Source organism: Stomoxys calcitrans, chromosome 3 (assembly GCF_963082655.1).
Source record: "Stomoxys calcitrans chromosome 3, idStoCalc2.1, whole genome shotgun sequence".
Lineage (NCBI taxonomy): Eukaryota > Metazoa > Arthropoda > Insecta > Diptera > Muscidae > Stomoxys > Stomoxys calcitrans.
Window position 1 is genome coordinate 84,461,960 of NC_081554.1, and position 25,817 is coordinate 84,487,776.

The following is a 25,817-nucleotide window of genomic DNA, read 5'->3' on the forward strand; positions in this document are numbered from 1 at the left end:
AAGTTGGCCGAAAATCCACTTTTTATCAAAAAATTGTGTGTAAATAAGCAAAATTGTCGATTTTGGAGTGAAAATCATACAGAAGCATTGCAAAAGCTACCAATGCATCCAGAAAGTCACAGTTTGGTGCGCTTTATGGGCTGTAGGCATCATTGGACCGTACTTCTTCAAAGATGATGCGAATCTTAACCTATCTGTGAATGGTGAGCGCAACCGTGAGATGATATCCAACTTTTTTTTTGCCAAAAATGCAAGAGCTTGACTTGCATGACATGTGGTTTCAACAAGACGGTGCCACATGCCACACAGCACGCGTACCAATGGGCTATTGGCCGCCTAAATCGTGCAATTTAAATTTTTTGTGGGGCTTTGGCAAAGCTCATGTCTATGCAGACAAGCCCGCTTCAATTGACCCATTGGAAGACAACATTGAAGCATTAATTCGTGAGATACCGGCCGAAATGTTGAAAAGAGTAACCAAAATTGGACTAAGGACCATTTGAGGCGCAGCCACGGTCAACATTTGCATGAAATAGTACAACTGATATAATCCCGAGGATCGTTTTCATCAAACCTATCGGCTGTTCAATGGCCTAATCCACCGACAAAATCATAGTCATTGAAAGCATACTCTTTTACAAACAGATTATGATAAACTTAACTTATTGCTGTTTCCTATTGATTGGTATAACATTGTATGTACTAATGATCTTGGTGACTTAGTATCGAAATTTTACTTTGTTCTACAAGAATGCTTTGTTAAATAAGTGTCTCGAATAGTCGTTGTTGATATATGATGGACCACATTGGAATACGAGAAATCTATCAAAATTAAAGAATAGCAAAAATAGACTGCAAAAAAAATTTAAAAATAGAGATCAACTTTTTGAATAATTCCTTAGCAAAGTCGAAATATAGCTTGGAGAACAAGAGAACAAGAAGAATCAATTTGGACCGAATCCAAAATCTTTCTATAAATTTGTCTATTCCAAAGGTAGCTTTAGTGGTTTTCCAAATTATGTTAAATATGGATCTGTGTCCGCTTTTGATGATTTGGATATTCCTAATATATTCGCAGATTTGTTTTTCAGATAAACCTTAAAACCATCATACTAGATATCCCCAAAATATCAACGATACAAATTATGAAGATGCTACTTTTATTGAGGGCACCGTAGCGCAGAGGTCAGCATGTCCGCCTATGACGCTGAACGCCTGGGTTCGAATCCTGGCGAGACCATCAGAAAAAATTTTCAGTAGTGGTTTTCCCCTCCTAATGCTGGCAACATTTGTAAGGTAATATGCCGTGTAAAACTTCACTCCAAAGAGGTGTCGCACTGCGGCACGCCGTTCGGACTCGGCTTCATAAAGGAGGCCCTTTATCATTGAGCTTTAACATGAATCGGACTGCACTCATTGGTATGTGAGAAGTTTGCCCCTGTTCCTTAGTGGAATGTTCATGGGCAATGTTAAAGATACTGTCAACATTTACTGCAGGTCTCGATGGAGTACCGGCATGCATTTTGAGACATTGTGCCGAGCAGCTTTCGTATCCTTTATCGTTAATGTTCAACAATTCATTTAAGACTGGATATCTACCACAAATGTGGAAGGGAACATATATCAAAACTTTATTTAAATATGGTAGTCGAAACGATGCTATTATATATCCTATAAACGGTTTCAGCCCACTATTTCCCAGAAAACCACAATGGGCCATTTACTCTGAAAAATTGGGCATCATATGGAAAAATTACCAAATTTTGCCAAAAATGCCCAATATGTTGATTTCTTTAATACTTAGGCCTCCAAATTGAATAGATTCGGAAAAAGCGTAGTACCTATTACCTGCAAAAAATGGGCATCATAAGGAAAAATTACCAAATGTTGTCAAAAATGTCCAATATCTTGGTTTCTTTACTACTTAGGGCTCCAAGTTGAATAGAATTTGAAAGAGCGTGGTGCACATTATGTTGTTGTGTGTTATACACTGAGGCGGCAGCCTTTGGCGATGAAGGCCAATATCTTGGTTTATTTAATACTTAGGGCTCCAAATTGAATAGATTCAGAAAAATGGTGGTCCATCTAATATTTCCTGTAAACGGGTTTAGCCCACTATTTCCCAGTTGGCCACAGTGGGCCACTTACTCCGAAAAATGGGGCATCATATGGAAAATTACCAAATTTTACCAAAAATGGCAAATATCTTGGTTTCTTTAATACTTAGGCCTCCAAATTAAATAGCTTCGGAAAGTGCGTAGTCTCTATTATATTTTCTGCAAAAAATGGGCACCATAAGGAAAAATTACCTAATTTTGCCAAAAATGCCCAATATCTTGGTTTTCATAATACTTAGGGCTCCATAGTACTTGGGGCTCCATAATACTTAGGGCTCCAAGTATGTAGTTGTAGCAGTGTGTTGTACACTGAGGCGGCAGCCCTTGCCGACGATGGATTTCATCGGGTCAATCAGGGTTTCTTTAATACATAGGGCTCCAAATTGAATAGTTTACTCTGAAAAATGGTGCATCATATGAGAAAATGACCAAATTTTGCCAAAAATGGCAAATATCTTGGTTTTTTTAATACTTAGGCCTCTAAATTGAAAAAATTTTAAAATTTTCGTAACAGTTTTTAGCCCACTATTTCCCAGTTGGCCACAGTGTACCTATTTCTGTTATTATTTTGATTTTTATTATAATTTCATTCTTCGTCATAGTTGTATTTGAATTTCTTTTTATACCCTCCACCATAGGATGGGGATATACTAATTTCGTCATTCTGTTTGTAACACATCGAAATATGCTTCTAAGACTCAATAAAGTATATATATTCTTGATCGTCATGACATTTTAAGTCGATCTAGCCATGTCAGTCCGTCTGTCTGTCGAAAGCACGATAACTTTCGAAGGAGTAAAGCTAGCCGCTTTAAACATTGCACAAATACTTTTTATTGGTGTATGTCGGTTGGGATTGTAAATGCACCAAATCGGTCCATGTTTTGATATAGCCGCCATGTTAACCGATCTTGAGTCTTGATTTCTTGAGCCTCTAGAGGGCGCAATTCTCGTCCGATTTCACTGTAGTTTTGCACGTTGTGTTTTGGTATAGTTTTCAACAACTGTGATAAGTATGTTTGAAATCGGTTTATAACCTTGTATAGCTCCCATACAAACCGATCTTGGGTCTTGACTTCTTCAGCTTTGAGAGGGCGCAATTCTTATCCGATCCCCAATTCTCTATCCGATTTTAACTTTGCACGTAGTGTTTTGTTATAGTTTTCAACAACTGTGCTAAGTATGGTTGAAATCGGTTCATAACCTGGTATAGCTGCCATATACGTTGGTCTTTGATCTTGACTTCTTGAGCCGCTTCAGGGCGCATTTCTCATCCGATTTCTTATCCGAAATTTTGCATAGTTGCGAAGATAAAAAAATTTAATTCGGCAGAAATAATATACTGAAAGAAATTATATAGCCTTTTGGGTCAATTTCAATTTATATATGGCACTTCAACTTCTTTGGTCCCATAGTGCACTGTACTTGAACAGGGTATAGAAAAATAACTATAAATGAATCATTTGTTTATTTTTATGCGTGCTTAACAAAGACTAAAACAATGAAACATTTTACCAAAGACAGCATACTTCTGCCAACGCGTAACTAACTAATTTAATAACTTCGATAGGAAATTATCTTATCTTTTGAATGTCAAGAATTGGAACACAAAATTACCTTGACAAGACAAGGTTTGAAAATTGGTTTTTACTGTGTACTTACCTTTCAGGTGCATAAATATCATTTTCTGTCGCTCTGTTATGGATTTCGAAAGCAGTGGCCCTCTTTTGTCTTTGGGAATATTCATATCCTCAAGTATTTCCATGAATTTAGCATCCACCTCCGAATCGCTTAGCGCTCGTATGGTCTTTTCCAATTCCTGCAAATCGAAAGCAGCTTCGCCATCTGTGGATGCGGGCCGTCCCGCCAGGTTACCGGTGCTGTAGTGGGTGCCTTTGGTTTTTGGGCGGCCAAACAAACTTTCCAGAAGGCCGCCACCCGATTTATTTTTATCATTTTTTGACATTCTGGAAGCAAAAATATGCATTTTGTTACTTGCGATTTTACACAAAATATAAGCTTTGTTATTGTTTTTTGTCTATGTTCAATGATTTATGTAGTAAATGAATGCAAAGTTGTTAAGGTAAGTGGTAGGATATTTGTAAATGGAATTGTCGTTGTCTGAATGGCGAAAGAAAAAATCACAGCTGACGCGACCCGACCAACACCGGCATCTAACTAACCACTATAGTTTCTGCCTTTTCAATTTTCCTCTTTTCCTTTGCTCTTGTTGGGGTAGGGTAGGGATGTGTAGGGAAATTAAAGAAAGCCAGCAACGGTATATTTGTTGGTTTTCCTACGCCTTCACCACTGCCTTACTCCTTTACGTGTCTGTTAGACAGGATGTATTTGTTGATGTTTTCTCAAAAGCCAGTCCCATTGAAGCTCTCTATACCAACCAATTTATGGGTGTTGGTGCTGGTCTGGGTTTTGTTTTTGTTTTGATTTTCTTTTTTCCCTCGTTTTCAGTATTTTGTTTAGCTTTGGTGGGCATCTGGAACTGACTAAGTTGTTTGAAGCATGCAACAGCAAAATGAGAGAGAGAGAGGAAAAATCAAGATGAGAGTAACAGACAATGTTGCCCAATTATCAGATATGCCAATATTGCTATTAAGGGAATTTTGTGAAACTTCAAGGATTAATCTAATCACCAGGATAAATTCACTTACTGTTGGTGAAACCATAGAATGAAATTTTTAAGTAAAACATAGCAAACATTTCGCAAATTTGTTGCGAATTCCAGGTAAAAAGTATTTTTTTCCAAGAAAATTTTGTTTTTAGGGAAAATTTATGGGATTTTTTTCTTTAGACATATTTTCATGGAAATTTTATCTTTAGAGAACATTTCATAAATTTTGCCTTTAGGGATAATTTTATGGAACTCTTGTCTTTAGAGAAAATTTTATGGAAATTTTGTCTGTAGACAAAATTTCAGAGAATTTTTGTGTTGAGAAAACATTTCGTAAAAATTGTTTTGTTTACATTTAAGAACAATTCTATCTTACGATAAATTTTCAGGAAAATTTTAAGAAAAGTTTGTCGTAGGGATTTTATTGTTGTGTTTTCAGAATAGTCACTGAAATTTAATTCACGAGCAAAATTTTGACGGTAATCATTTGTTTTTGTCTCCATACCAAAAGACTTTTTTCATCTGCTTTTTTTTTGCAAACAAATAAAATAACAAAGAGAAAAAACAAACATTTGAAACAATTAAAAATGGAGCGAATTGTAGCCATAATGGTTTAAAACGTAGCCAGTATATTTTTTTGTTTTTCCTCACTATAAGCAGAGTACTACTTTTCACCTAATTGTCTCCAATGTTTCGCCGAAGTTTTGTTATATGAAGTTTGACAGCATTATACGCTGCTTTCAGGTGGGTATTAAGTTCGTTCACCAGTGGCATTTTTCACAGAACGTTGTTTCACTAATTGTAGAAGTTTAGTGAAGTTTGCTTTCATTTCTGTAAATTGCGTTATTTACAAGCAAAATAATATTTGGCAACCCCATCATATGTTCCACCACCAACATTTACTTTGGTTAATTAGATTTTTTGTGTAGTTCCCTAAAAAAAAATAATAATAAGTAAAAAGGTCCGGCCGAACTTAGATTACTAACTCATTTTGTAATTGATTTATTTAGTGACAATCAAATCGAGAATTGATTGTTGATTCTAAGGTCACATTATATCAGTATATAGACCAAATCGTATTATACTTGGCACGCACAGAAAAAAAAATAACTCGTAGAAAAAACCAACTAAAATTGCAAATTTTGCTCATGAATATTCCACTAAGGAACAGGGGCAAACTTCTCACATATCAATGAGTGCAGTCCGAATCAAATTTGAGATCAATGATAAGGGGCCTCCCTTTTATAGCCGAGTTCGACACTTCTTTGGGGAGAAGTTTTACATGGCATAGTACCTCACAAATGTTGCCAGAATAAAGAGGGAAAAACCACCTCTGAGAAAAAAGTTTTTTTCTGATGGTCTTGCCAGTATTCGAACCCAATCGTTCAGCGTCATAGGCTGACATGCTAACCTCGGCGCTACGGGGGCCAACTACCAAATTTGCATGTGAAACTTTAAATTCTCAACGAATTTTAGCATTGAATCGAAGACATTTTTTTTTTTGAAGTACATACGTAAGTAAGTCTCTACAAGAGACTTGACAGACAAAATATTAAAATTTTGTTGACTTTCAACAAATTCTTTAGTTGGGGTAGTTGTAAAAATTGCCGTACTACCATGTAGAGCACAAAACTCCCATGCCATTGCAAACATAGGTTCGAGTCCCCCGGTCGGCCAAAAAAAAATATTATAATTTTTTTTATTAAAGTTATTTTAGAAAATTTGGAATAAAAATATAAGAATTTCGTATTCATAAAAAATTTTTTTAGAAATGTTAGCAATTTTTATTTCTTGAGTTCACGATAGCATGTTCAGAAGTAAGCATAATTTAATAACTGTAAATTAGTGTTGAACTTAAATTGAATTTGCTGACTCTAGCATTCTCATCTCCAAATGTGTCAGCCAATCTCCATATAATCCTTAGCACCATAAGAAGTTCAATATTTCCCAAATTTAGTTAATTTTAACTAGTGTTGAGGTTTAAAATTTTTTGAGTGCAATGGAATTTTCCCTAAAAGCAGATTTACGAATTTCTCCAAGGTAAAACCCATTGATATATTTCAAAAACTTAAATTTCAGTTAGTGAAAATTATCAGAAAATATCCAGAAACTAATTAGTACATTGAGCTCAAAAACCTGAAAACCCGTTTTTCAAAAACCAAAAAACAAATACCCATCTTACTAGTGAATTTAATTGAAATTTAGACTTTAAAGGGCATTTCAGAGATTGAGCTTCAGAAAAATTTATGAGAATTTAATCTTCAGATCTTAAGAATTTTTTATCTGAAACCTGAAAAAAACCAAACTGATCACCCTAGTTAATATCCATCCTTACTAGTGAATTTAATTGAAATTCGGACTTTAAAGGTAATTTCATTTTATGAGAATTTGATCTTCAGATCTTAAGAATTTTTCTCTGCAGAAAATTTTTTTGAAATTATAGACATTATAGCAAATTTTAAATAAATGTTGACTTTTCATGAAAAATTTGATTTTGTTAATACTAGCTTTTTATTTTTTTTTAATAGTTTAACCTTTTTCTTATTGGATTTTCGTTTAGAGCTTAGACCAATGGGTATTTGTTTTGCTTCTATTTCGAATGGAAAAGCCAAACGGCAATAAGCCTTTATTAGTCACGGCAATGTGAGTTGCAAAATGTATTGGGCAAGTTACAGTGATCGCGATTTCGGTCTTACCAGGGGCCTCATCAGACTATTATGCCACTAAAAGATTACATGCTTCCACCTACTCACTAATTAGTGAGCAGTGCAATGGTAGAAACTAAGCAAAAGAAACGAAAGAGAAACAAAAACCATAAACCCATTGGTCTAAGCTGAACGAAAATGCAATAACAAAATGAAATATTTTGTGAGCAAACGAACGAATTGCAAAAACAGAATTTTCTTTCAATAAAAAAAGTAAATAGAACCACCTGCACTCATCATAGAATTTTGAGTTACAATTTTATATTATAAAGTTTTGTGTTTGGCTGCATAAAATTACCCAAGAATTTTGTAATGGTTGCATTTCACTAATATTGAACTCCACTCATTTGCAACCACTTCCATAATTTATACCATTTTCTGTTGTAAAAAACGGTAATATTTTAGAGCATTACAAATTGGATGCACATAATTATTTTACCACATGTGTTGCAATGAGCTTAAACCGAAAAACAAGCATCCAAATTGAATGACGTTCTTTTCGTACCGAAAGTGTTGAGTGTTCACTAGAGCATGACCACCAACCCCAAAATGAAAATAAACAAAACCAACTTAGCGGATAAAAAATTTCAAATAATTTATATGAAAACTGAAAACAATAAAACTAACGAAAGAACAACGTTGTATAAACTGATTTAAATGCACACCATCTATGTACATTTATTTGCTATGGCTCGAAATGGAAGAGGAAAAAATTCATTCAAAAATAAAACCGTTTTTGATATCTATTGGGTTGCCCAAAAAGTAATTGCGGATTTTTTAAAAGAAAGTAAATGCATTTTTAATAAAACTTAGAATGAACTTTAATCAAATATACCTTTTTTCACCTTTTTTCTAAAGCAAGCTAAAAGTCACAGCTGATAACTGACAGAAGAAAGAATGCAATTACGGAGTCACAAGCTGTGAAAAAATTTGTCAACGCCGACTATATGAAAAATCCGCAATTACTTTTTGGGCAACCCAATATTTAATTACACTGTGCAACAATCTATCAATTGTGTGCATAAAGCCTAACGATGGATTGACTTGTCTGAACCGGCTCATATTGAGCAACAAAGAAGTCGTACCACAATGATGTTGCACAGTGTGTCATATGAGAAAACACTAAATTAACCGTAAATTCTCCATAGAGATAAAGAAATCATGTAACGATTGTTTAATTGTTAACTGAAATCGCATATTTTAAACTTTGGGTAGAAGTTAAAATTGTTTGGAAAATAAAATAACGATCCGTAGAACCAATCCCTGCTGATGGCATAAAATATTAAAACATAACGCCTTGTCAGAATAAGAACTCGGCACCACCGAGTTAGACTAAATAAGCGAACCATACCAGTATTGAAATAAAATAAACAAAATGAATATTGGCTTATATACGCTATTTTGGCATCGTTTGGACCACCGTGACGAAGAGGTTAAAATGTTCGCCTATGACGCTAAACGCCTGGTTTTGAATCAGCGTTGGTTATCGCCTCCTAATGCTGGAGGCGAAAAAAAGGAAAAGGGAGGGAAACGAAAAAAGGACCATGATTTGTGGAACTGCACCTGGAATGTCTGCGCTCTCTACAGAGAAGTTGCAGTATACGCGCTGGCGGAAGTATTGGTGAAGTACAAGGCAGATATTACCGCCTTACAGGAAGTGCGATGGACCGCGAATGGCGTCACAACAACACCAAATGGTGACGAACTATACTGTAGCTGCCATAACACAAGGCATGAATTTGGCTGTGGATTTGTGTTTAGTCGGAGACTGAAACACCTTGCCTCAAGTCATAACACAAGGCATAAATTTGGCTGTGGATTTCTGGTTAGTCAGACACTGCAACTCCTTGTCTCAAGCTTTACTCTGGTGGATGAGAGGCTTGCCACAATCCGCATAAAAGCCAAAATCTTCAACATCAGCCTTATTTGTGCCCATGCCCCGACGGAAGACAAGCACGAACAGACTAGGGATATTTTTTCTACAAGCGCCTAGAAATGGAATATGAACGCTGTCCCGCCCATTATATTAAAATCGTTCTGGGTGATTTTAATGCGAATATATATTTGTCCCAACAGTTGAAAAATTAAGCCTACACGAATAAACTTGCGATAATGGATTAAGGCTAGTAGCAGCATCAGATTTCAACATCGAAGGATTCACACTGCCACATGGCGGTCACTCGATCAAAACACGAGAAACCGAATAGATCGTGTTGTGATAGATGGAAGGCATTCCACCAGCGTGTTAGATGTATTATCCGAGGGGGGAACATCGATTCGAATTATTACCTTGTTGCAGCATAGGTTCACACGCGTCGTAGTGTGGCGAGAAACGTACGATCTGACACTGCACCTCAGCATACTATGTCCCGTACACAAAAAAGGAGACAAGACGGAATGTACCAACTACAGAGAAATAAGTCTCCTCCCCATCGCATATAAGATTTTTTCGTGCATACTGTGTGAAAGATAAAAACCTAAAGTCAATGAGATAATTGGGCCCTATTAATGCGCCTTTAAACCTGGTAAATCCACCCTGGGCCAGATATTCACACTGCGCAAAATCCTGGAAAAGACCCGAGAAGAACAAATCAACGCCTACCATATCTTTGTAGACTATGAATCCGCTTTCGATACCCCTATAAGTTTAAAGGTATTTCAAGCTATGTCTGCTCACACCAAAATATAAATTTTTGTGTCATATTTGTGTTGTACTTTTAAATACCTTTCATTTGATACCCATATTGCTCAAAGCGGTTAAAGTGTCTTGTTGGGTGGTGTTTTTGGGGGTGGGGGGGCCCTCCGACACATAGGGTAACATTTTAATGCCGCATTCGTAATCTACTCTTAAATACCTTTCATTTGATACCCATATTGTCCCAATCGGTACACATGTCCTTTCGGGTGGGTTTTGGGATGGGGCGTCCCCCCAGGTTATTTGACCCCAACATTTTTTACCAATTTCGTGTTTTTGGGGTACCATAAGGTGGCATACAAAATTTCGCTTGAATCGGTGCACCCATTTCCGAGATCTGGCATTTTTGAAAATTTTGGATAAGGGGGAGGATCCGCCCCCCCTTCGGATATCAAAAAATGTAGTACCCTATTTTCTCCGGGGGCTGAAATTTTCATGTAAATCGGTTCAGCCGATTTTGAGTCCATACGGAACAGACAAACAAGCAAAACCCAACAATTTCATTTCTATATAATAGATTATCTTATTTTAATAGTTTATTTACCATACAGAGATTGTATTGACTTGGAAAACGGCGCTGAAGACGGAAGATAACATATGTGGATCTAGATTTCGTGGTATTGTACGTAAAATGCTAAGATTGGAATTTTAAGTTAGTTTGTTTATGATACTCTTCACAGACAATGACCCCGACAGTGAAGAGAGGCTCATATTGGAAACGACAATTTTTCTTCTTTTTTTGAAGCCTGGGATCATTAAATCAAATGTGTTTTATTAAGCAATACATTTCATGTTTTATACACAATCTTATTCAATGAAATAAAAAGATTTTCATACATGTGAAAAATGCCAATCATTTATTTTTATTTAAACAGTAAAATAGATGCTTTAAAGAAAGGGCAACTCTCAAATAATTGTTTTGTATAGTCAATAACAACTTTAATCAGGTTTTTGAGTTTATCATAAATCCAAATTTAAAAATTGTTAATCAATAGTACAAATGCTTTTATAGGACCTATTTCAGCAAATTTTTTCACTGAATGTACATACTTTTTAATCGAAAGTACAAATTTCTTTATTGAACCTAGTTGTTAATTTTTTCTGTGATGCTGTCAAATGATAAGGTACCTCCGTTTTAGTCGGCTTATCAAAGGGTATACATATATCTTCACCTTTCAGAATCCTCTAACAAACCATTTACTAACTGCATTAACCCGACCGAAAGGCAGTTTCTTGGTTTAACGTATTTATTTCCAGATTCAAAACAAGACGCTCTGCGCTCTCAATATATATGAGATTGGTATTGCGTTTGAGTTTCACTGTGTCTCCACCAAATAAACATTAAAAGTACCATCGATATTATATGTATGTATTAAAAAAAGCGCGATAATGAATTTGAATACACAACGTATCGAACGATCCCAAAATATAAAAAAATACCTACATATTCAAGATAGAACAAAAAATTTATAAACATCGGCATCAACTTTTGGTAATGACATCATAACCATAGAGAATAAAATAAACAAAAGTGCAAATTGAGTAGACATGTACAACGACCACTTCACCACTACACCACTACAACTACAATACAGTTTTTTTCGAATGTGGGAAAAAAGTAGCACATGGTGTGTTGTTGGGGGGAGGTGCAGATGACGACAGCGGCAATCTTCGTCATCTGGCTTTGGAAGGCCTTAATTGTTTCATTGATGATCGATCAAACGAAAGGTGTGAGATAATTTCACTGCAAGTTTTGGGAAACTATTACGCCCCTTCTACGAGTTAGTTTTGTATATATGAAGCTTATCCTTATGTTAAAATATCTGTGCAGTATTAACAAAATGCCAATTTGTAAATACGATTTCTTGGAATTTGCCTAACGCGGTGCATCAATTAGTCAGTGCTCTGCTATCTTAGGTTTATAAATCTTTTAAAATTTGTTGGAGCTCTGGATTTCCAATGAAATATCTTAAATCTAAACAAATTGTATTTTAGTAATAAAAACATAAAATCGATAAAACTAATTAGTGTAAATAATAAATTCTAATAAAAACGTTGATATTTGAAAGACATTCGTCGGCAAAATATCAAAAACAACACAATAGCTGTGGGAAAATCTGTATAGTTGTCTAAACAAATTTACAGGGTCTACACTGAAAAAGATTTGAAAATTTGTATGATTTTCTAAACAAACTGACAGAGCTTACACTGAAAAAGGTTTTGCTCTAGCTTTAAAGATTTCAGCCAAATATAACGATAGGCAACATAAATAAATACAATAATTCAATTTAAATATATTAATTTTTTAACCTATAAAGGAAATATTACTGCTGGTGAGTAGATGGAGTTATTTGATCACAATTGGCTTATCCAACTAATTAACTGCGTATTTCCAGAAATCGCGGTGTGTAACATTACATATTTCAAGACAGAAATCATTTTATCTATAGCAAGACTATATCCTGTTAAAATCAACAAACGACCAAATTTTACATATGTACATACCCGGGAAATAAATGTATATCGTGAGGTCCATTTATATCTGGCATCAGATATAATTGGATCCGAAAACTGGTTATATATAACTGGATCTAATTGTGTCAAACTAAAACTAATTGGATGCAATCTGAAACATTTTGATACAATTAGATAAAATTATATCTCGAAATTGTCCCAGCTATAAACAGAATCAATTATATAATAATTGTTCTATTTTTAGAACAAACAGCATTGTATTTTGCTCCCGTCGATACTCCTTATTACACCCTCCACCATAGGATGGGGGTATACTAATTTCGTCATTCTGTTTGTAACTCCTCGAAATATTCGTCTAAGACCCCATAAAGTAAATATATTCTTGATCGTCATGACATTTTAAGTCGAACTAGCCATGTCCGTCCGTCTGTCTGTCGAAAGCACGCTAACTTTCGAAGAAGTAAAGCTAGCCGCTTGAAATTTTGCACAAATACTTTTCATTAGTGTAGGTCGGTTCACGTTTAGATATAGCTGCCATATAAACCGATCTGGGATCTTGACTTCATAAGCCGCTAGAGGGCACAATTCTTATCCGATTTGGCTGAAATTTTGCATGAAGTGTTTTGTTATGACTTTCAACAACTGTGCTAAGAAAAGTTCAAATCGGTCCATTGTTGACTTCCAACAACTGTACTAAGAAATAGTTCAAATCGGTCCATAACCTGATATAGCTGCCATATAAACCGATCTGGGGTCTTGATTTCTTGAGCCACTAGAGGGCGCAATTATTATCCGATTTAGCTGACATTTTTTACAACGGCTTCTCTCATGACTTTTAACATACATGTCGAAAATGGCATGAATTGGTTTATAGCCAAATGCAGCTCTCCTATAAACCGATCTCACTATTTTACTTCTTCTGCCCCTAAAGTGCGCAATACTTACTAGATTTGGCTGAAATTTTTCACAATGACTTCTACTATGGTCTCCAATATTCCGTTCAATTATGGTCCGAAATGAGCCATAACTTGATATTGTTCCAATAACATAGTAATTATTTTCTATTATCCTTTGTTTGCCTAAAAAGAGATATAGTGGCAAGAGGTCGACAAATGCGATCCATGGTGGAGGGTATAAAAGAATCGGCCCGGCCGAACTTAGCACGCTTTTACTTGTTTTTTGTTTACTTTTGGAAAGTACCCAGTGGGAAACCGACGAATGTATTGCATTTGGAATACATAATATAATTCGATATAGGATTGACATTTTATAAGATATCTTAAACAATAAAGGGAGTAATTTCATTCATCAGACAAAAATTGTACATTGATTACCATGTGTAATACCATATCAAATAACGTTGGAATGTTATGTTTTTATGAGTGACGATTCTTCTTCATTTTGAAATTCCGTTGTCTGTTGTTGCCGTCTTGCGTCAAAAAACAAACATGATTTGGTTTGCTTTGCATCGTGTAGAATGACGTTTCTAAGTAAAGGATTTATTAAAAATTAAATTTTTCTTTAAAATCAGACCATTTTTGTGTCTTTTCATTTCACATTATGAATCGTACCATGTTAGAATAATTATAAATTCTTGCCTCCTAAAAGAGCAAATTTTTACAAAATTATTATGGTGGTTAAAATTCTAATCTCAAAAAATTTTGAACCTCAACACTAGTTAAGCTACGTAGCTATATTATAGAATATGATGGAACATATTATGAAGGCTCAAATTAATGAGCATATTTTGAGGGAATCATTATTACATGACTGCCAGTCAGGATTTAGAAGTGGTCGCTCAACGACGTCTGCCCTTATAGGCTTAACTGATAATATTAAAAGGACTATCAGTAGTCATGAGAACTGTGTTGCGCACGTCCGTGAGGATAAAGTTTACTTTAATTAGCAGAGACAAAAACCAATTCAATCTTCAGCATGATGTTAACACGTTAACAGAGCTCTGTTATAAAGTTAAAAGCAAATATTTAATAATAAAAAAAGAATTTAGCTCCATATTCCGCAAAAAAAAAAACAATAAAAAACCAAAATATATCACAAAAGCTTCAAATTTCCCAAAAAAATATTAAAATTATGTAAATATTTACCATTATCACATTTTTTTTCTCACGAGTGCTATAATAGATAAAGATGAGCCCACTGTGGCGGACTGAAAAATAGTGCATCAATCACCGCTTGGGGATTTATTATATGGTGATTTATTATATGGACCAAGTGCTTTCGAGAAATGCTTTACATCCAAAACTATTGAAGGAAAAAAGATATTGGCCATTTTCGATTGTATTGACCATATCAGAGGAATTTCACTTTAGGGAAGGATGAGCTCACTGTGGCGGACTGAAAAATAGTGCGTCAATCATCGCTTGGTAATTTATTATATGGACCAAGTGCTTTAACCGACACCCAAAGTATTGAAGGAAAAAAGATATTGGCCATTTTCGATTGCATTGGCCATATCAGAGCAATTTCACTTTAGAGAAAGATGAGCCCACTGTGGCGGACTGACGGATATTGCGTCAATTATCGCTTGGTGATTTATTATCTGGACGAAGGGCTTTCAAGAAATGATTTAACCGACACCCAGAGTATTGAAGGAAAAAAGATATTGGCCATTTTTGATTCAGTCCGCCACAGTGGGCTCATCTTCTCTAAAGTGACACTTCTCTGATATGGCCAATACAATCAAAAATGGCCAATATCATTTTTCCTTCAATACTCTGGGGGTCAGTTAAAATATTTTTGGATAGCCCTTGGATCATATAATAAATCCCCAAGCGGTGATTGACGCACTATTTTTCAGTCCGCCACAGTGGGCTCATCTTTCTCTAAAGTTAAATTGCTGTGATATGGCCAATACAATCGAAAATAGCCGTTTTCTTTTTTACTTCAATACTTAGGGTGTCGGTTAAAGCATTTCTGGAAATCCCTTGGTCCATATAACAAATACCCAAACGGTGATTGACGCACTATTTGTCAGTCCGCCACAGTGGGCTCATCTTTCTCTAGAGTGGAACTTCTATGATATGGCCAATGCAATCGAAGATAATGGCCAATATCTTTTTTCCTTCAATACTTAGGGTGTCGGTTAAAGCATTTCCGGAAAGCCCTTGATACATATAATAAATCCCCAAGTGGTGATTGACGCACTATTTTTCAGTCCGCCACAGTAGGCTCATCTTTATCGAGTATAGCACTCGCGAGAAAAGCTTTTTTTAATTATGTGGTAATGGTAAATATTTACATAATTTTAATATTTTTTGGGAAATTTTAAGCGTTTGTGATATATTTTGGGTTTTTATTGTTTTTGCGGAATTTGGAGCTAGATTGGTTTTTTTATTATTAAATATTTGCTGTTAACTTTATAACAGAACTCTGTTAACGTGTTAACATTATGCTGAAAATTGAATTGGTTTTTGTCTATACTAGTTAAAGTTAACTTTATCTTCACGGATATATTGAATTATATAGCATATCTCTTTGGATATAACTATATATAGCAGATATAATAATATCTGGTCTCATATTCAATTATATCTGCCAGATATAGTTATATATAGCAACAGATATAATTATACATAATTGGATATGGTCATTTGGATCTAACTAGATCCAACTTTATCTTATCCCAGATACATTTAAATTTGTTGTACTCGAGTATATTTTTAAATTTACACAATTAATAATAAAATCAATTTAAAATGGTAGTCTCTCAACAATCGAGTTATCAGCTTGAACTACTTTCAATGCTTGTGCCAATGAACGTATAAAATAGACTTGTTTTAGTGCAGACGAATCAAGAGGGCAAGATTCAATGCTGAAATACACAACGAAATTATCTTTTAATAAAATTGAAGCTTTGCAAGAAATAAATGTATTTGTGCACATACAATAGTGAGTCATTGCAAAATAAACAATAAACTCACACGCTGTCCAGATCATAACACAATAGGAATCACAAGCAATTATATTATGTGACTGGAGAATCTAATGAACATACATATTTTCGGGGGGACCAATAAACAATTAAAAACAAATCACAAATCAAAATAAGTTTACCAAAAGTAATAGAGCCAAAAGCAGTGTACGACCAAAATTGATACAAGACCAACGACGGCGATAACAAATATGAGTAAGTCACTTTCTAAATACTGTTTCCAAATATAGCAACAGTTCAATTATTTGCTGCCGCATTGCCAGAATTTCTTAGACGAGTTTTAGTGAAAAACCAGTAAGGAAAGGTAAAAGTCGGGCGGAGCCGACTATATAATACCCTACACTACCTGGTGTACGTAGTACTTTTTATATGTAGAACTTATCTCGAAATCTAGTCAGACTTTAATTTGGATACCTATTGAAATATCAAATAGAACCTTGTAAGATTTTCCTATGATAGGACAACATATTTGGATTTGCACATCCTTAAAAGGCCATATCGGAAAAAAATTATATGGGAGTTACATCGAAACCTGTGCCAATTTTGATGACACATACTGGGACGTCAAATAGAACCTCCCACGTCCTGTATTGTAGAGATGTGACCAAAATTGTGGCTTTTACTGCCATAAAAGTCCATATCGGATAAAATATATACATTGAAGCTATATATAAATCAGGACCGTTTTTAATTAAATTTTTCGCACGTATCGGAACGTCAAATAAAACGTCTCATGCATAATCGGACGAAAATTGTGGTTTCTACAGGTTTAGGTCTATTTCGGATTAAAGATATAATGGGGATCTATATCTAAATCTAAACCGAATTTTATGAAATTTTGCACATGTATAAGGACGTTAAATAAAACACCTTCTAGTTAGGATCGGACTAAAATAGTGGCTTCTACAGCCTTAAAAGACCATATCGGACAAAAGATATATATGGGAGCTATGTCTTAATCTAGACCGATTTATATGAAATTTTGCCCTCGCTTGGGACTTAAAATAAAACAACTAACGCTAAATTTTGTAGGAATCGGTCCAAAATTGTGCCTACTACAGCCTTAAAGTCCAAATCGGACGAAAGATATATATGGGAGGAATATCTAAATCTGAACCGATTCTAATGAAATTTTGCACACATATGAAGACGTCAAATAATGCACCCCCTGCCAAATTTGGTAAAGATCGGACCAAAATAGTGGTTGCTACAGCCTAAAAAATCCATATCGGATAAAAGATATATGTGGGTGCTATATCTAAATTTGAACCGATTTTTTTTGAAATTTTGAAATCGTATTGAAACTTCAAAGAAAACACTTCGTGCTGAATTTTGTAAAGACACGATTAAAATTGTGGCTGATAGCCATAAAATTCCATATCGGATGAAAGTTATATATGGGAGCTATATCTAAATCTGAACCGATTTTGGCGAAATTTTGCACACATATGAGGACGATAAATGAAACACCCCACGCCAAATTTTGTAAAGACCGGACCGAAATTGTGGCTTCAACAGCCTAAAAAGGCTATATCGGATGAAAGATATATATGGGAGCTATCTCTAAATCTGAACCGATTTTCATGAAATTTTGCACACATATGAGAACGTTGAATAAAACACCCCATGCCGAATTTGGTAAAGATCGGACCAAAAATGTGGCTTCTACAACCTTAAAATACCAAATCGGATGAAAGATATATATGGGACCTATATCTAAATCTGAACCGATTTCGTTCAAAATCAATAGCGTTCGTCCTTGGGCCAAAAAAGAGACTTGTGCAAAATTTCATGACGATCGGACAGTAAATGCGACCTGTAACTTGATCACAAGAATACATGGACAGATAGACGGACGGACGGACAGGCGGACATAGCTAAATCGAATCAGGACGTGATTCTAAGCCGATTGGTATACTTGCCAATGGGTCTAGCTCTTCTCCTTGTAAGCGTTGCAAACAAATGCACAAAGTTATAATACCCTATACAACAGTGGTGGTGTAGGGTATAATGAAATATTTTAAAAATCTTCCAGTCATCTTCTATTTGTTTTGGTGTTTATTGTCTAAAAAATGTAATGTATTTAATCCTTTTGGCCAGCAGCACCTACATACATAGATGGCAACAGGTTTTTAATTACAAAATTAAGTTAAAAAAAAACATGCCTTCGTTCACACACAGACACTTGGGCCAGCGTAATAAGCTCCCGCTTAATAATTGTGAATGGAGTCTAGCTTAGCTGTCTTCTAGCTTGGTAAGTTGCTTGGCACAGCAAAGCTGAGCGCCCAAACAAAAAATTCAGACATTTCGAAATAATCAAAAGCTAGTTACTTGATTAATTTTCGAATTGGGTTACTAAAACTAAACGTCCAACTAGCCATAGAGAAAGACAAAAAGTCAATCCCAAGGCAGCCGGTTGGTTGTACGTACCGGATTGACACGATAGAGTCTTTCATCGGCAAGGGCTGCCGCGTCAGTGTACAACACACTGCTACAACAACAACAACTACGAATACGAGGATAGTTCACCTGAATACGAGGATAGTTCACTGGCTCTAAAGGAGCATCGTTAGAGCAATACTTATTTACGTCTCAATAGTTTGGTGGACTACTATGGAGAAAAAGTGCAACCTCAGGATAATACAACAGGTTTAGAGAACATGCTTCACAGATGGAAGATCAGGCTACACAGATGGATCAAAGCTAGAGAACAAAGTGGGCCTGGGGTCTGCATTGAGAACCCAGGGACTTAGATCTTTTTCAGACTGCCTGACCATAATATAGTCCTGAAGGCGGACAAAAAGTTTAACTCTTTAAAAAACGAAATTTTTAAAGTGCAAGTAATTTAACGTTTAAAATAAAGTGAAACAAGTAAAAGCTTGCAACCAATCAAAGCTTGCAACCAGTCAGCCAATTCGAATAAGAATTACACCCTTTGGGGGCTCAAGAAGTAAAATAGAGAAATCGATTTATATGGGAGCTGTATCGGGCTATAGACCGATTCAGACCATAATAAACACGCATGTTGATGGTCATGAGAGAATCCGTCGTACAAAATTTCAGACAAATCGGATAATAATTGCGACCTCTAGAGGCTCAAGAAGTCAAAATACCAGATCGGTTTATATGGCAGCTATATCAGGTTATGAACCGATTTAAACCTTATTTGACACAGTTGTTGAAAGTAGCTCAAGAAGGCAAGACCTCAGATCTGTTTATATGACAGCTATACCAGGTTATGAACCGATTTGAACCATACTTGGCACAGTTGTTGGATATCATAACAAAATACTTCGTGCAAAAATTCATTCAAATCGGACAAGAATTGCGCCCACTAGAGACTCAAGAAGTCAAGACCCAAGATCGGTTTATATGACAGCTATATCAGGTTATGGACCGATTTGAACCATATTTCGCACAGTTGTTGAATATCATAACAAACACGTCGTGCAAAATTTCATTTCAATCGGATAAGAATTGCGCACTCTAGAGGCTCAAGAAGTCAAGACCCAAGATCGGTTTATATGGCAGCTATATCAAAACATGGACCGATATGGCCCATTTACAAAACGTACCGACCTACACTAATAAGAAGTATTTGTGCAAAATTTCAAGCGGCTAGCTTTATTTCTTCGGAAGTTAGCGTGATTTCGACAGACAGACGGACGGACATGGCTAGATCGACATAAAATGTCGCGACGATCAAGAATATATAAGAATATACTTTATGGGGTCTCAGACGAATATTTTGAGTAGTTACAAACAGAATGACAAAATTAGTATACCCCCCATCCTATGGTGGAGGGTATAAAAACGTATTTTGGAAGGTTTAATTTCTACAAGTTGCGGAAATTTTCATGAATCACCAACATATCACATGGAACACATGGATTTCATATTTATCATACTTTAGTAGACCACTCAACAAGGTGGCTGTGGTTTTCAGCAAAGTATGTTAGAACCACAAACAAACGTCCAAGTATTTTAAAATGAAATTAAGATTTCATGTCCACAACAGTAGAGCGAAATACATTTTTTTCTTTCTTTTAGAGTAATAGAGTGGTATTTTGATATGAACCGCATCTTAGGAGGGGATATATAAATCCCATCATTTCTAATACAATATCTGGCCATATGTTCATTATTTGCTAAAGTTACCTTCAGATTTTGAAGAAATTTTTGGACATATCAGGAAACAGATATCATCAATGAATTTGTTCGCACTGGCTTCAATCACACAATTAGGAACATGTAATCGTGTATTAAGGCTGAACCGAATCTTATATACACTCCGCGAAGGGTTCAAATTCTTAGAACATTTTCCCTTAATAAGCCGAAATTATGTAATAAGAGATCATAAAACAAGAAATCCCATAGCCTTTTTGTACCCTTTACCATAGGATGGGGGTAAACTTAATTCTTCATTTCGCTTGTAACTCCTCGAAATATTCGTCTAAGGCCACATAAAGTAAATATGTATATTCTTGGCATGACATTTTAAGTCGATCTAGCCATGTGCTAGCCATGGTTGGAGAGAATGTTCCATCTACAGAAAGGACAGGAAATTGAACTTCAACTCCAATATTTTGCAAAGGGCAAGAAAGGCCACTCTTGCCTTATACACCTGCAAGAGAGCCATTGGCAAAAGTTGGGGATTTAGACCGCATGTCATGCATTGGGTATATACTGCAGTTGTCATACCTATTATGCTATATGGTGTTGTGGTCTGGTGGACGGCGCTTCAAAAATCCGCCCACTGCTCAATACTTAACCGGATCCAAAGGATGGCTTGTTTGTGTATCACAGCCGCACTGAGGACGACACTATCTGATGCACTGAATTGAATGCTACATCTTATGCCTTTGGACATTGTGGCTACCCAAATTGCAGCGACCACTGCCGTGAGCTTAAGGGAGCTTTTTCATTGGTCATGTGGCGGCAACGGACCCTGTGTTATCCTTGATACAATATCCGATGTTCCAGGCAGTGTGGATTACACCCTACCTGATCGTCTTTTTGATAAAAAATTACTATACCAATATTCCTGGTAGAACCGATTGGAACTACGATATCCCTGGTAACAGAAGTTACATAGACGTCTATACGAATGCTTCCAAACTAAACCAGGTGGGATTTAGGGTGTACTCTACAGATTTAGAACTGGTCATATTGAAGAGGTTACCCGACCACTGCAGTCTGTATCAAGCAGAGATCCTTGCAATTAAGGAAGTGGTGGAATAGCTAAGAGATAATGTCATTACGACGATTGGCATAAATATCTTCTCAAACAGCCAGACAGCCATTAAATCCCTGGAGAAGGTATTTCTGAACACAAAAACCGCCCTCGACTGTCACAGATCTCTCAACGAGATGGCTGAAAAGTTTAAAATTCCCCTGTTCTGGGTGCCGGGCCACAAATATATCCCAGGGAATTCTAAAGCGGACTAGCTTGCGAGACTAGGAACTACATTACACACTCCAGGGACACTGGAATCTGTGGGTATGCATCTAGCGACATGTAAGCTAAGTTTTCAGAACCAGGCCCGAAGGCCAACGAATGATAGATGGTTGCGGTAGTCCTCCGGCCTTCCGTTACGGTTTGTAACGGTAGTCCTCTGGCCTTCACTGCCATATCGTCTGCTCTTTCATTCCCTCTTACTCCATGAATCGGAAACCAAACGATGCGAGACATGCCATCCTAAGAGAGGGCGTTAATCTTCTACAATATTTACACTCCATGACTGTTTGTGACCTTACCGTCCTGGTTGTTATTGCCTTATGGCCAGTTTACTGTCCGCAAAGATGTTCACACTCGACGTCCTCATGACGCCTCGATTACGCGATAGTATGACCTGCTCCTATAATTTATCCATTCTCCCATCGCTGCAGTGGCTGCCTCACACTTAATCTGTATGTCTATGGATCGAATATCTAGAATACTCTTTAGTGCCCTAGTGGGAGTGGTCCTCGCACCACCTATGCCAAGACAACATGTTCTCTGAATCTGTTGTATTACCTTATGTTGCACTTTTTCTCTATCACAATCCACCAAACTACTGAGACGTAGGTGAGTACTAGTCTAATCAGGCCCCATTTTGAGCCTACGACCCGTCTACATAGTGCCCAACATTTGTGAGCCTTCTTAATATACTCCTAAATGTGATACTTCCAATTCAGTTTCCTGTCCAAGATCACTCCTAAGTATTTGACCTGGTCAAATATTGAAATCCTTCTATTGAGGAAACGAGGTGCGTCAAATTGGCCCAGCTTCGTCTTCCTCTTGAACAGGCTGATTTTAGTCTTCTCCGGGTAAAAATTGCTGTATGTTATCTGTAAGACCCTCTAGGTCATTCTGTATAGCTGATTCGCATCCTGACACCTCAGAAGTATTATAACATTGGCGGTTTCAAATCCCCCTTCAGTCAGCATCCATCGTCAAGCCGCTTTAGGTGAACAAGCTCGTTTCGGTCCGCCGCGAGAACAGTGTGACTATTGGTTATTTAAAGGCGCCAACAACTGGCTTTGTCATATCGAGCATCATAGGCACCCAGTATTTGTGCAAGAACCGGTGCCGTCCGGCCTCTCACTGAGACTCTCTGCTCGTATCGAGTTATTCGCGTTATTCGCTTTCCACAATTTATTCTCCTAATCATTAGCTTGTGGTTTATCCAGAATCTAAGGATCCGGTCCACCTGGTATTGGTTTAAGGATTGGATAAGTGTGTCCTCAGATTGTTAAAAGTCCAATGTCAACGCATACCGCCAATGGGTACAAATTGGCATCAAATTATACTTCTATTTGTTGCACAACCTCGTGCAGGGTAGTCTCCAACGACCTTTTATTGACATAGGCATGCTGGTTGTATATCCTACTCTTTATCATGGTATCCATAATACATTCTATGGTTTTGAGTAGAAAGGACGTAAGGCTTACGGGCTTTCGGAATATATATATATATAGTGAAAATAGCGGCCAGATGGGGCCGCCGGTAATATTCCATCAAGTCCGAGCGACTTAAATGGTTGGAAGCTCCTCAAGGCTTCCTTTGCCTTAAATTCTGAAATGATAAGCCTTCCATCAACCTCATTATTCCGAGATTCCAGTTTCTCCGTTCTTTGCAATTGTACCAACCTGAAATTTTAAAGGAAGATGCTTCTGAAATTTTCTTCCAGAGTAAACAACAAACGCCGAATATTGAGTTAGGCACTTTTTATATTAAGCCATCGATATATTGGTACGATATGACTCAACACATGGCTTTGTAGATCTCAAGCTTTGGAAATTCTATTCTTGAGTCACATAACAAATAACGATTTGTACATAATTCCATGGATAATACTTTATTTAATTAAATCTCCCCCTTAAAGGTACAATGACATAGAGCCAGGCGAAAGCAACCGGCTTACGCTAGCAAGCAAAAGCATTCTGATGCATCTCTGTTTACATATTGCACCGGCAACAATAACAAACAATTGTATTCATGTTCATTGATGGGGGAGAATGTAAATGCAAAATTGCACTCTGCCATTCCAACGCATCTCGCTTGGCATAGATCAGAAAGAAGCGAAGAGAAAGTGGGAGCTTGAAAAGTGGTATTATCACCTACACAAAAACCATGAACATTGTTTTTATACTGAAGTGAATTATAATAGGAATAAAACATCATAGCTTGGTGCTATGCGTATTTATATAAACTTATTTATTATTTACTTGTGTACCTGTATAAATTTATTTAAATTGAGGTTTTTTAATACAAAACGGGGTAACAAATTTGAACTTAATACAAATATTTACGGAAATTATTATCCAATCAATTATCAGTACTTCCAGAGTATCATAAAGAGACACATAGAACTTCGACTCACTTAGGCAAAATCGGTGTGGCAAGTTATAGCATGTGAGGATGATAATGAGACGATATAGAGATGTGGCTACATCCCGACACGGGACGGCTGGAAGCGCCACACAGGCGCTGTCATGAGAAGCTTAGCTGCGAGTTACCGGGCGCGTACACAGGTTGCGGATAGTGAAATGCTTCATATGGAAGAGCTGCAACGGCAGTCGCGGACAATCAGCGGTATTGAGTTGTTGTTGTTGTTGTAGCAGTTTATTGTGTACTATCTTTCGTCTGCTTGATTCTGTTGAGTGTCAAGACCCAGGAACTCCGCGACTAAGATGGGGTGCGTCCACAGGGATCTGGGTCTGAGTCGAGTGGGTCTGGCCGGGCAGTTAAACAGGTGACGTGTATCGTGCGGTCCCTGGTTACAGTCGGGACATACATCTTGCACGTCGGCATCAATCCTAGCTCTGTGGGAATTGAGGCGGCTGCATCTGCCGGAACGTAATTGAGCCAGAATCACTCTGGTTTGCCGGGGGAGGTCGATTTCTTCGGGTGCAATGGGTGGCGGTCGTACTCCAAGGACTACATTCACCCGGTAGCCAGTTAACGCGTCTGCTACCGTGTCTGCATGAATGTTGTTCAGACCCGCTTGATATGCCGCTTGATCTAGAGGTTCTCTCTTGTAGCGCTGGACCTCACGCTCTAGATCATGTAGATCTACCTTAAGGCTTCTGGGCGGTGGGTATCTATCCACAAGATGATGATTTGGATGATTTCTGCGATAACAGCCCAAAAGGTATTGCTTAGACAGCATGTAGTTATGTCTTCGCACTGGTAGGATCTTTGTCTCCTGGTGGAGGTGGTCCACATGAGAACTAAGGAGGCAGCCCGTCGCAGTTCGGAGGGCGGCATTCTGACAGATCTGAATATTATTCCACTGCGTGTCACAAAGCTGACGTGACCACACTGGCGCTGCATAACTTACCACAGACCGGCCAATTGCTTTGTACGTGGTCAACAAGGTTTCTTTGTCTGCACCCCAAGTGCTGCCAGCGAGTGACTTGAGGACCTTGTTTCTACTTTTGACTTTATTGCAGATTGCTGTGGCATGTGGGGAGAAAGTGTAGGAGCTGTCAAATGTGACGCCAAGTATTTTGGGACACTTGATGGTCGGAATCAATTCTCCATCGACCATCACAGTCAGCTCAGAATTCACCTCACGCGTATTTGTAGTGAACAGTGTGGCTGAAGATTTGGTGGCGGATATCTTCAGATTTCTTGCAGCGAAATATGAGGCAAGCTCGTTGAGGTAGACGTTCAACCTATCGCAGATGTCATCAATGGGTGGGGGGCCTGATGCCAAGATCGTACAGTCGTCCGCATATGATACGATCTCTATGCCGT

The 25,817-nt window shown here is 37.1% G+C and overlaps 1 protein-coding gene and 1 long non-coding RNA gene across 4 annotated transcripts in view; one reads left to right on the top strand and one right to left on the bottom strand.

Annotated features, from left to right (window-relative positions):
* The window catches only part of LOC106088915 (protein diaphanous), a 79,085-nt gene that overhangs the window by 44,846 nt on the left and 8,422 nt on the right, over nucleotides 1–25,817 (bottom strand). The window contains exons 2-3 of one of the 2 annotated variants that reach the window (XM_013254630.2): nucleotides 4,301–4,621; nucleotides 3,780–4,084 (exon numbers count right to left, since the gene is read on the bottom strand). In XM_013254630.2, the coding sequence (XP_013110084.2) occupies nucleotides 3,780–4,083 (304 nt within the window). In that variant the 5' untranslated portion in view covers nucleotide 4,084; nucleotides 4,301–4,621. The remainder of the gene's footprint in view (nucleotides 1–3,779; nucleotides 4,085–4,300; nucleotides 4,622–25,817) is intronic. The other variant, XM_013254629.2, reaches the window with a different exon arrangement.
* On the top strand, nucleotides 5,661–10,993 carry LOC106088916 (uncharacterized). 2 transcript variants are annotated; one of them, XR_009397509.1, is made up of 3 exons: nucleotides 5,661–5,707; nucleotides 10,682–10,768; nucleotides 10,827–10,993. It is a non-coding gene; the product is annotated as an uncharacterized LOC106088916 (long non-coding RNA). The 2 variants fall into 2 exon arrangements; XR_001221528.2 differs by lacking the exon at nucleotides 5,661–5,707 and having other exon boundaries at nucleotides 7,268–10,768.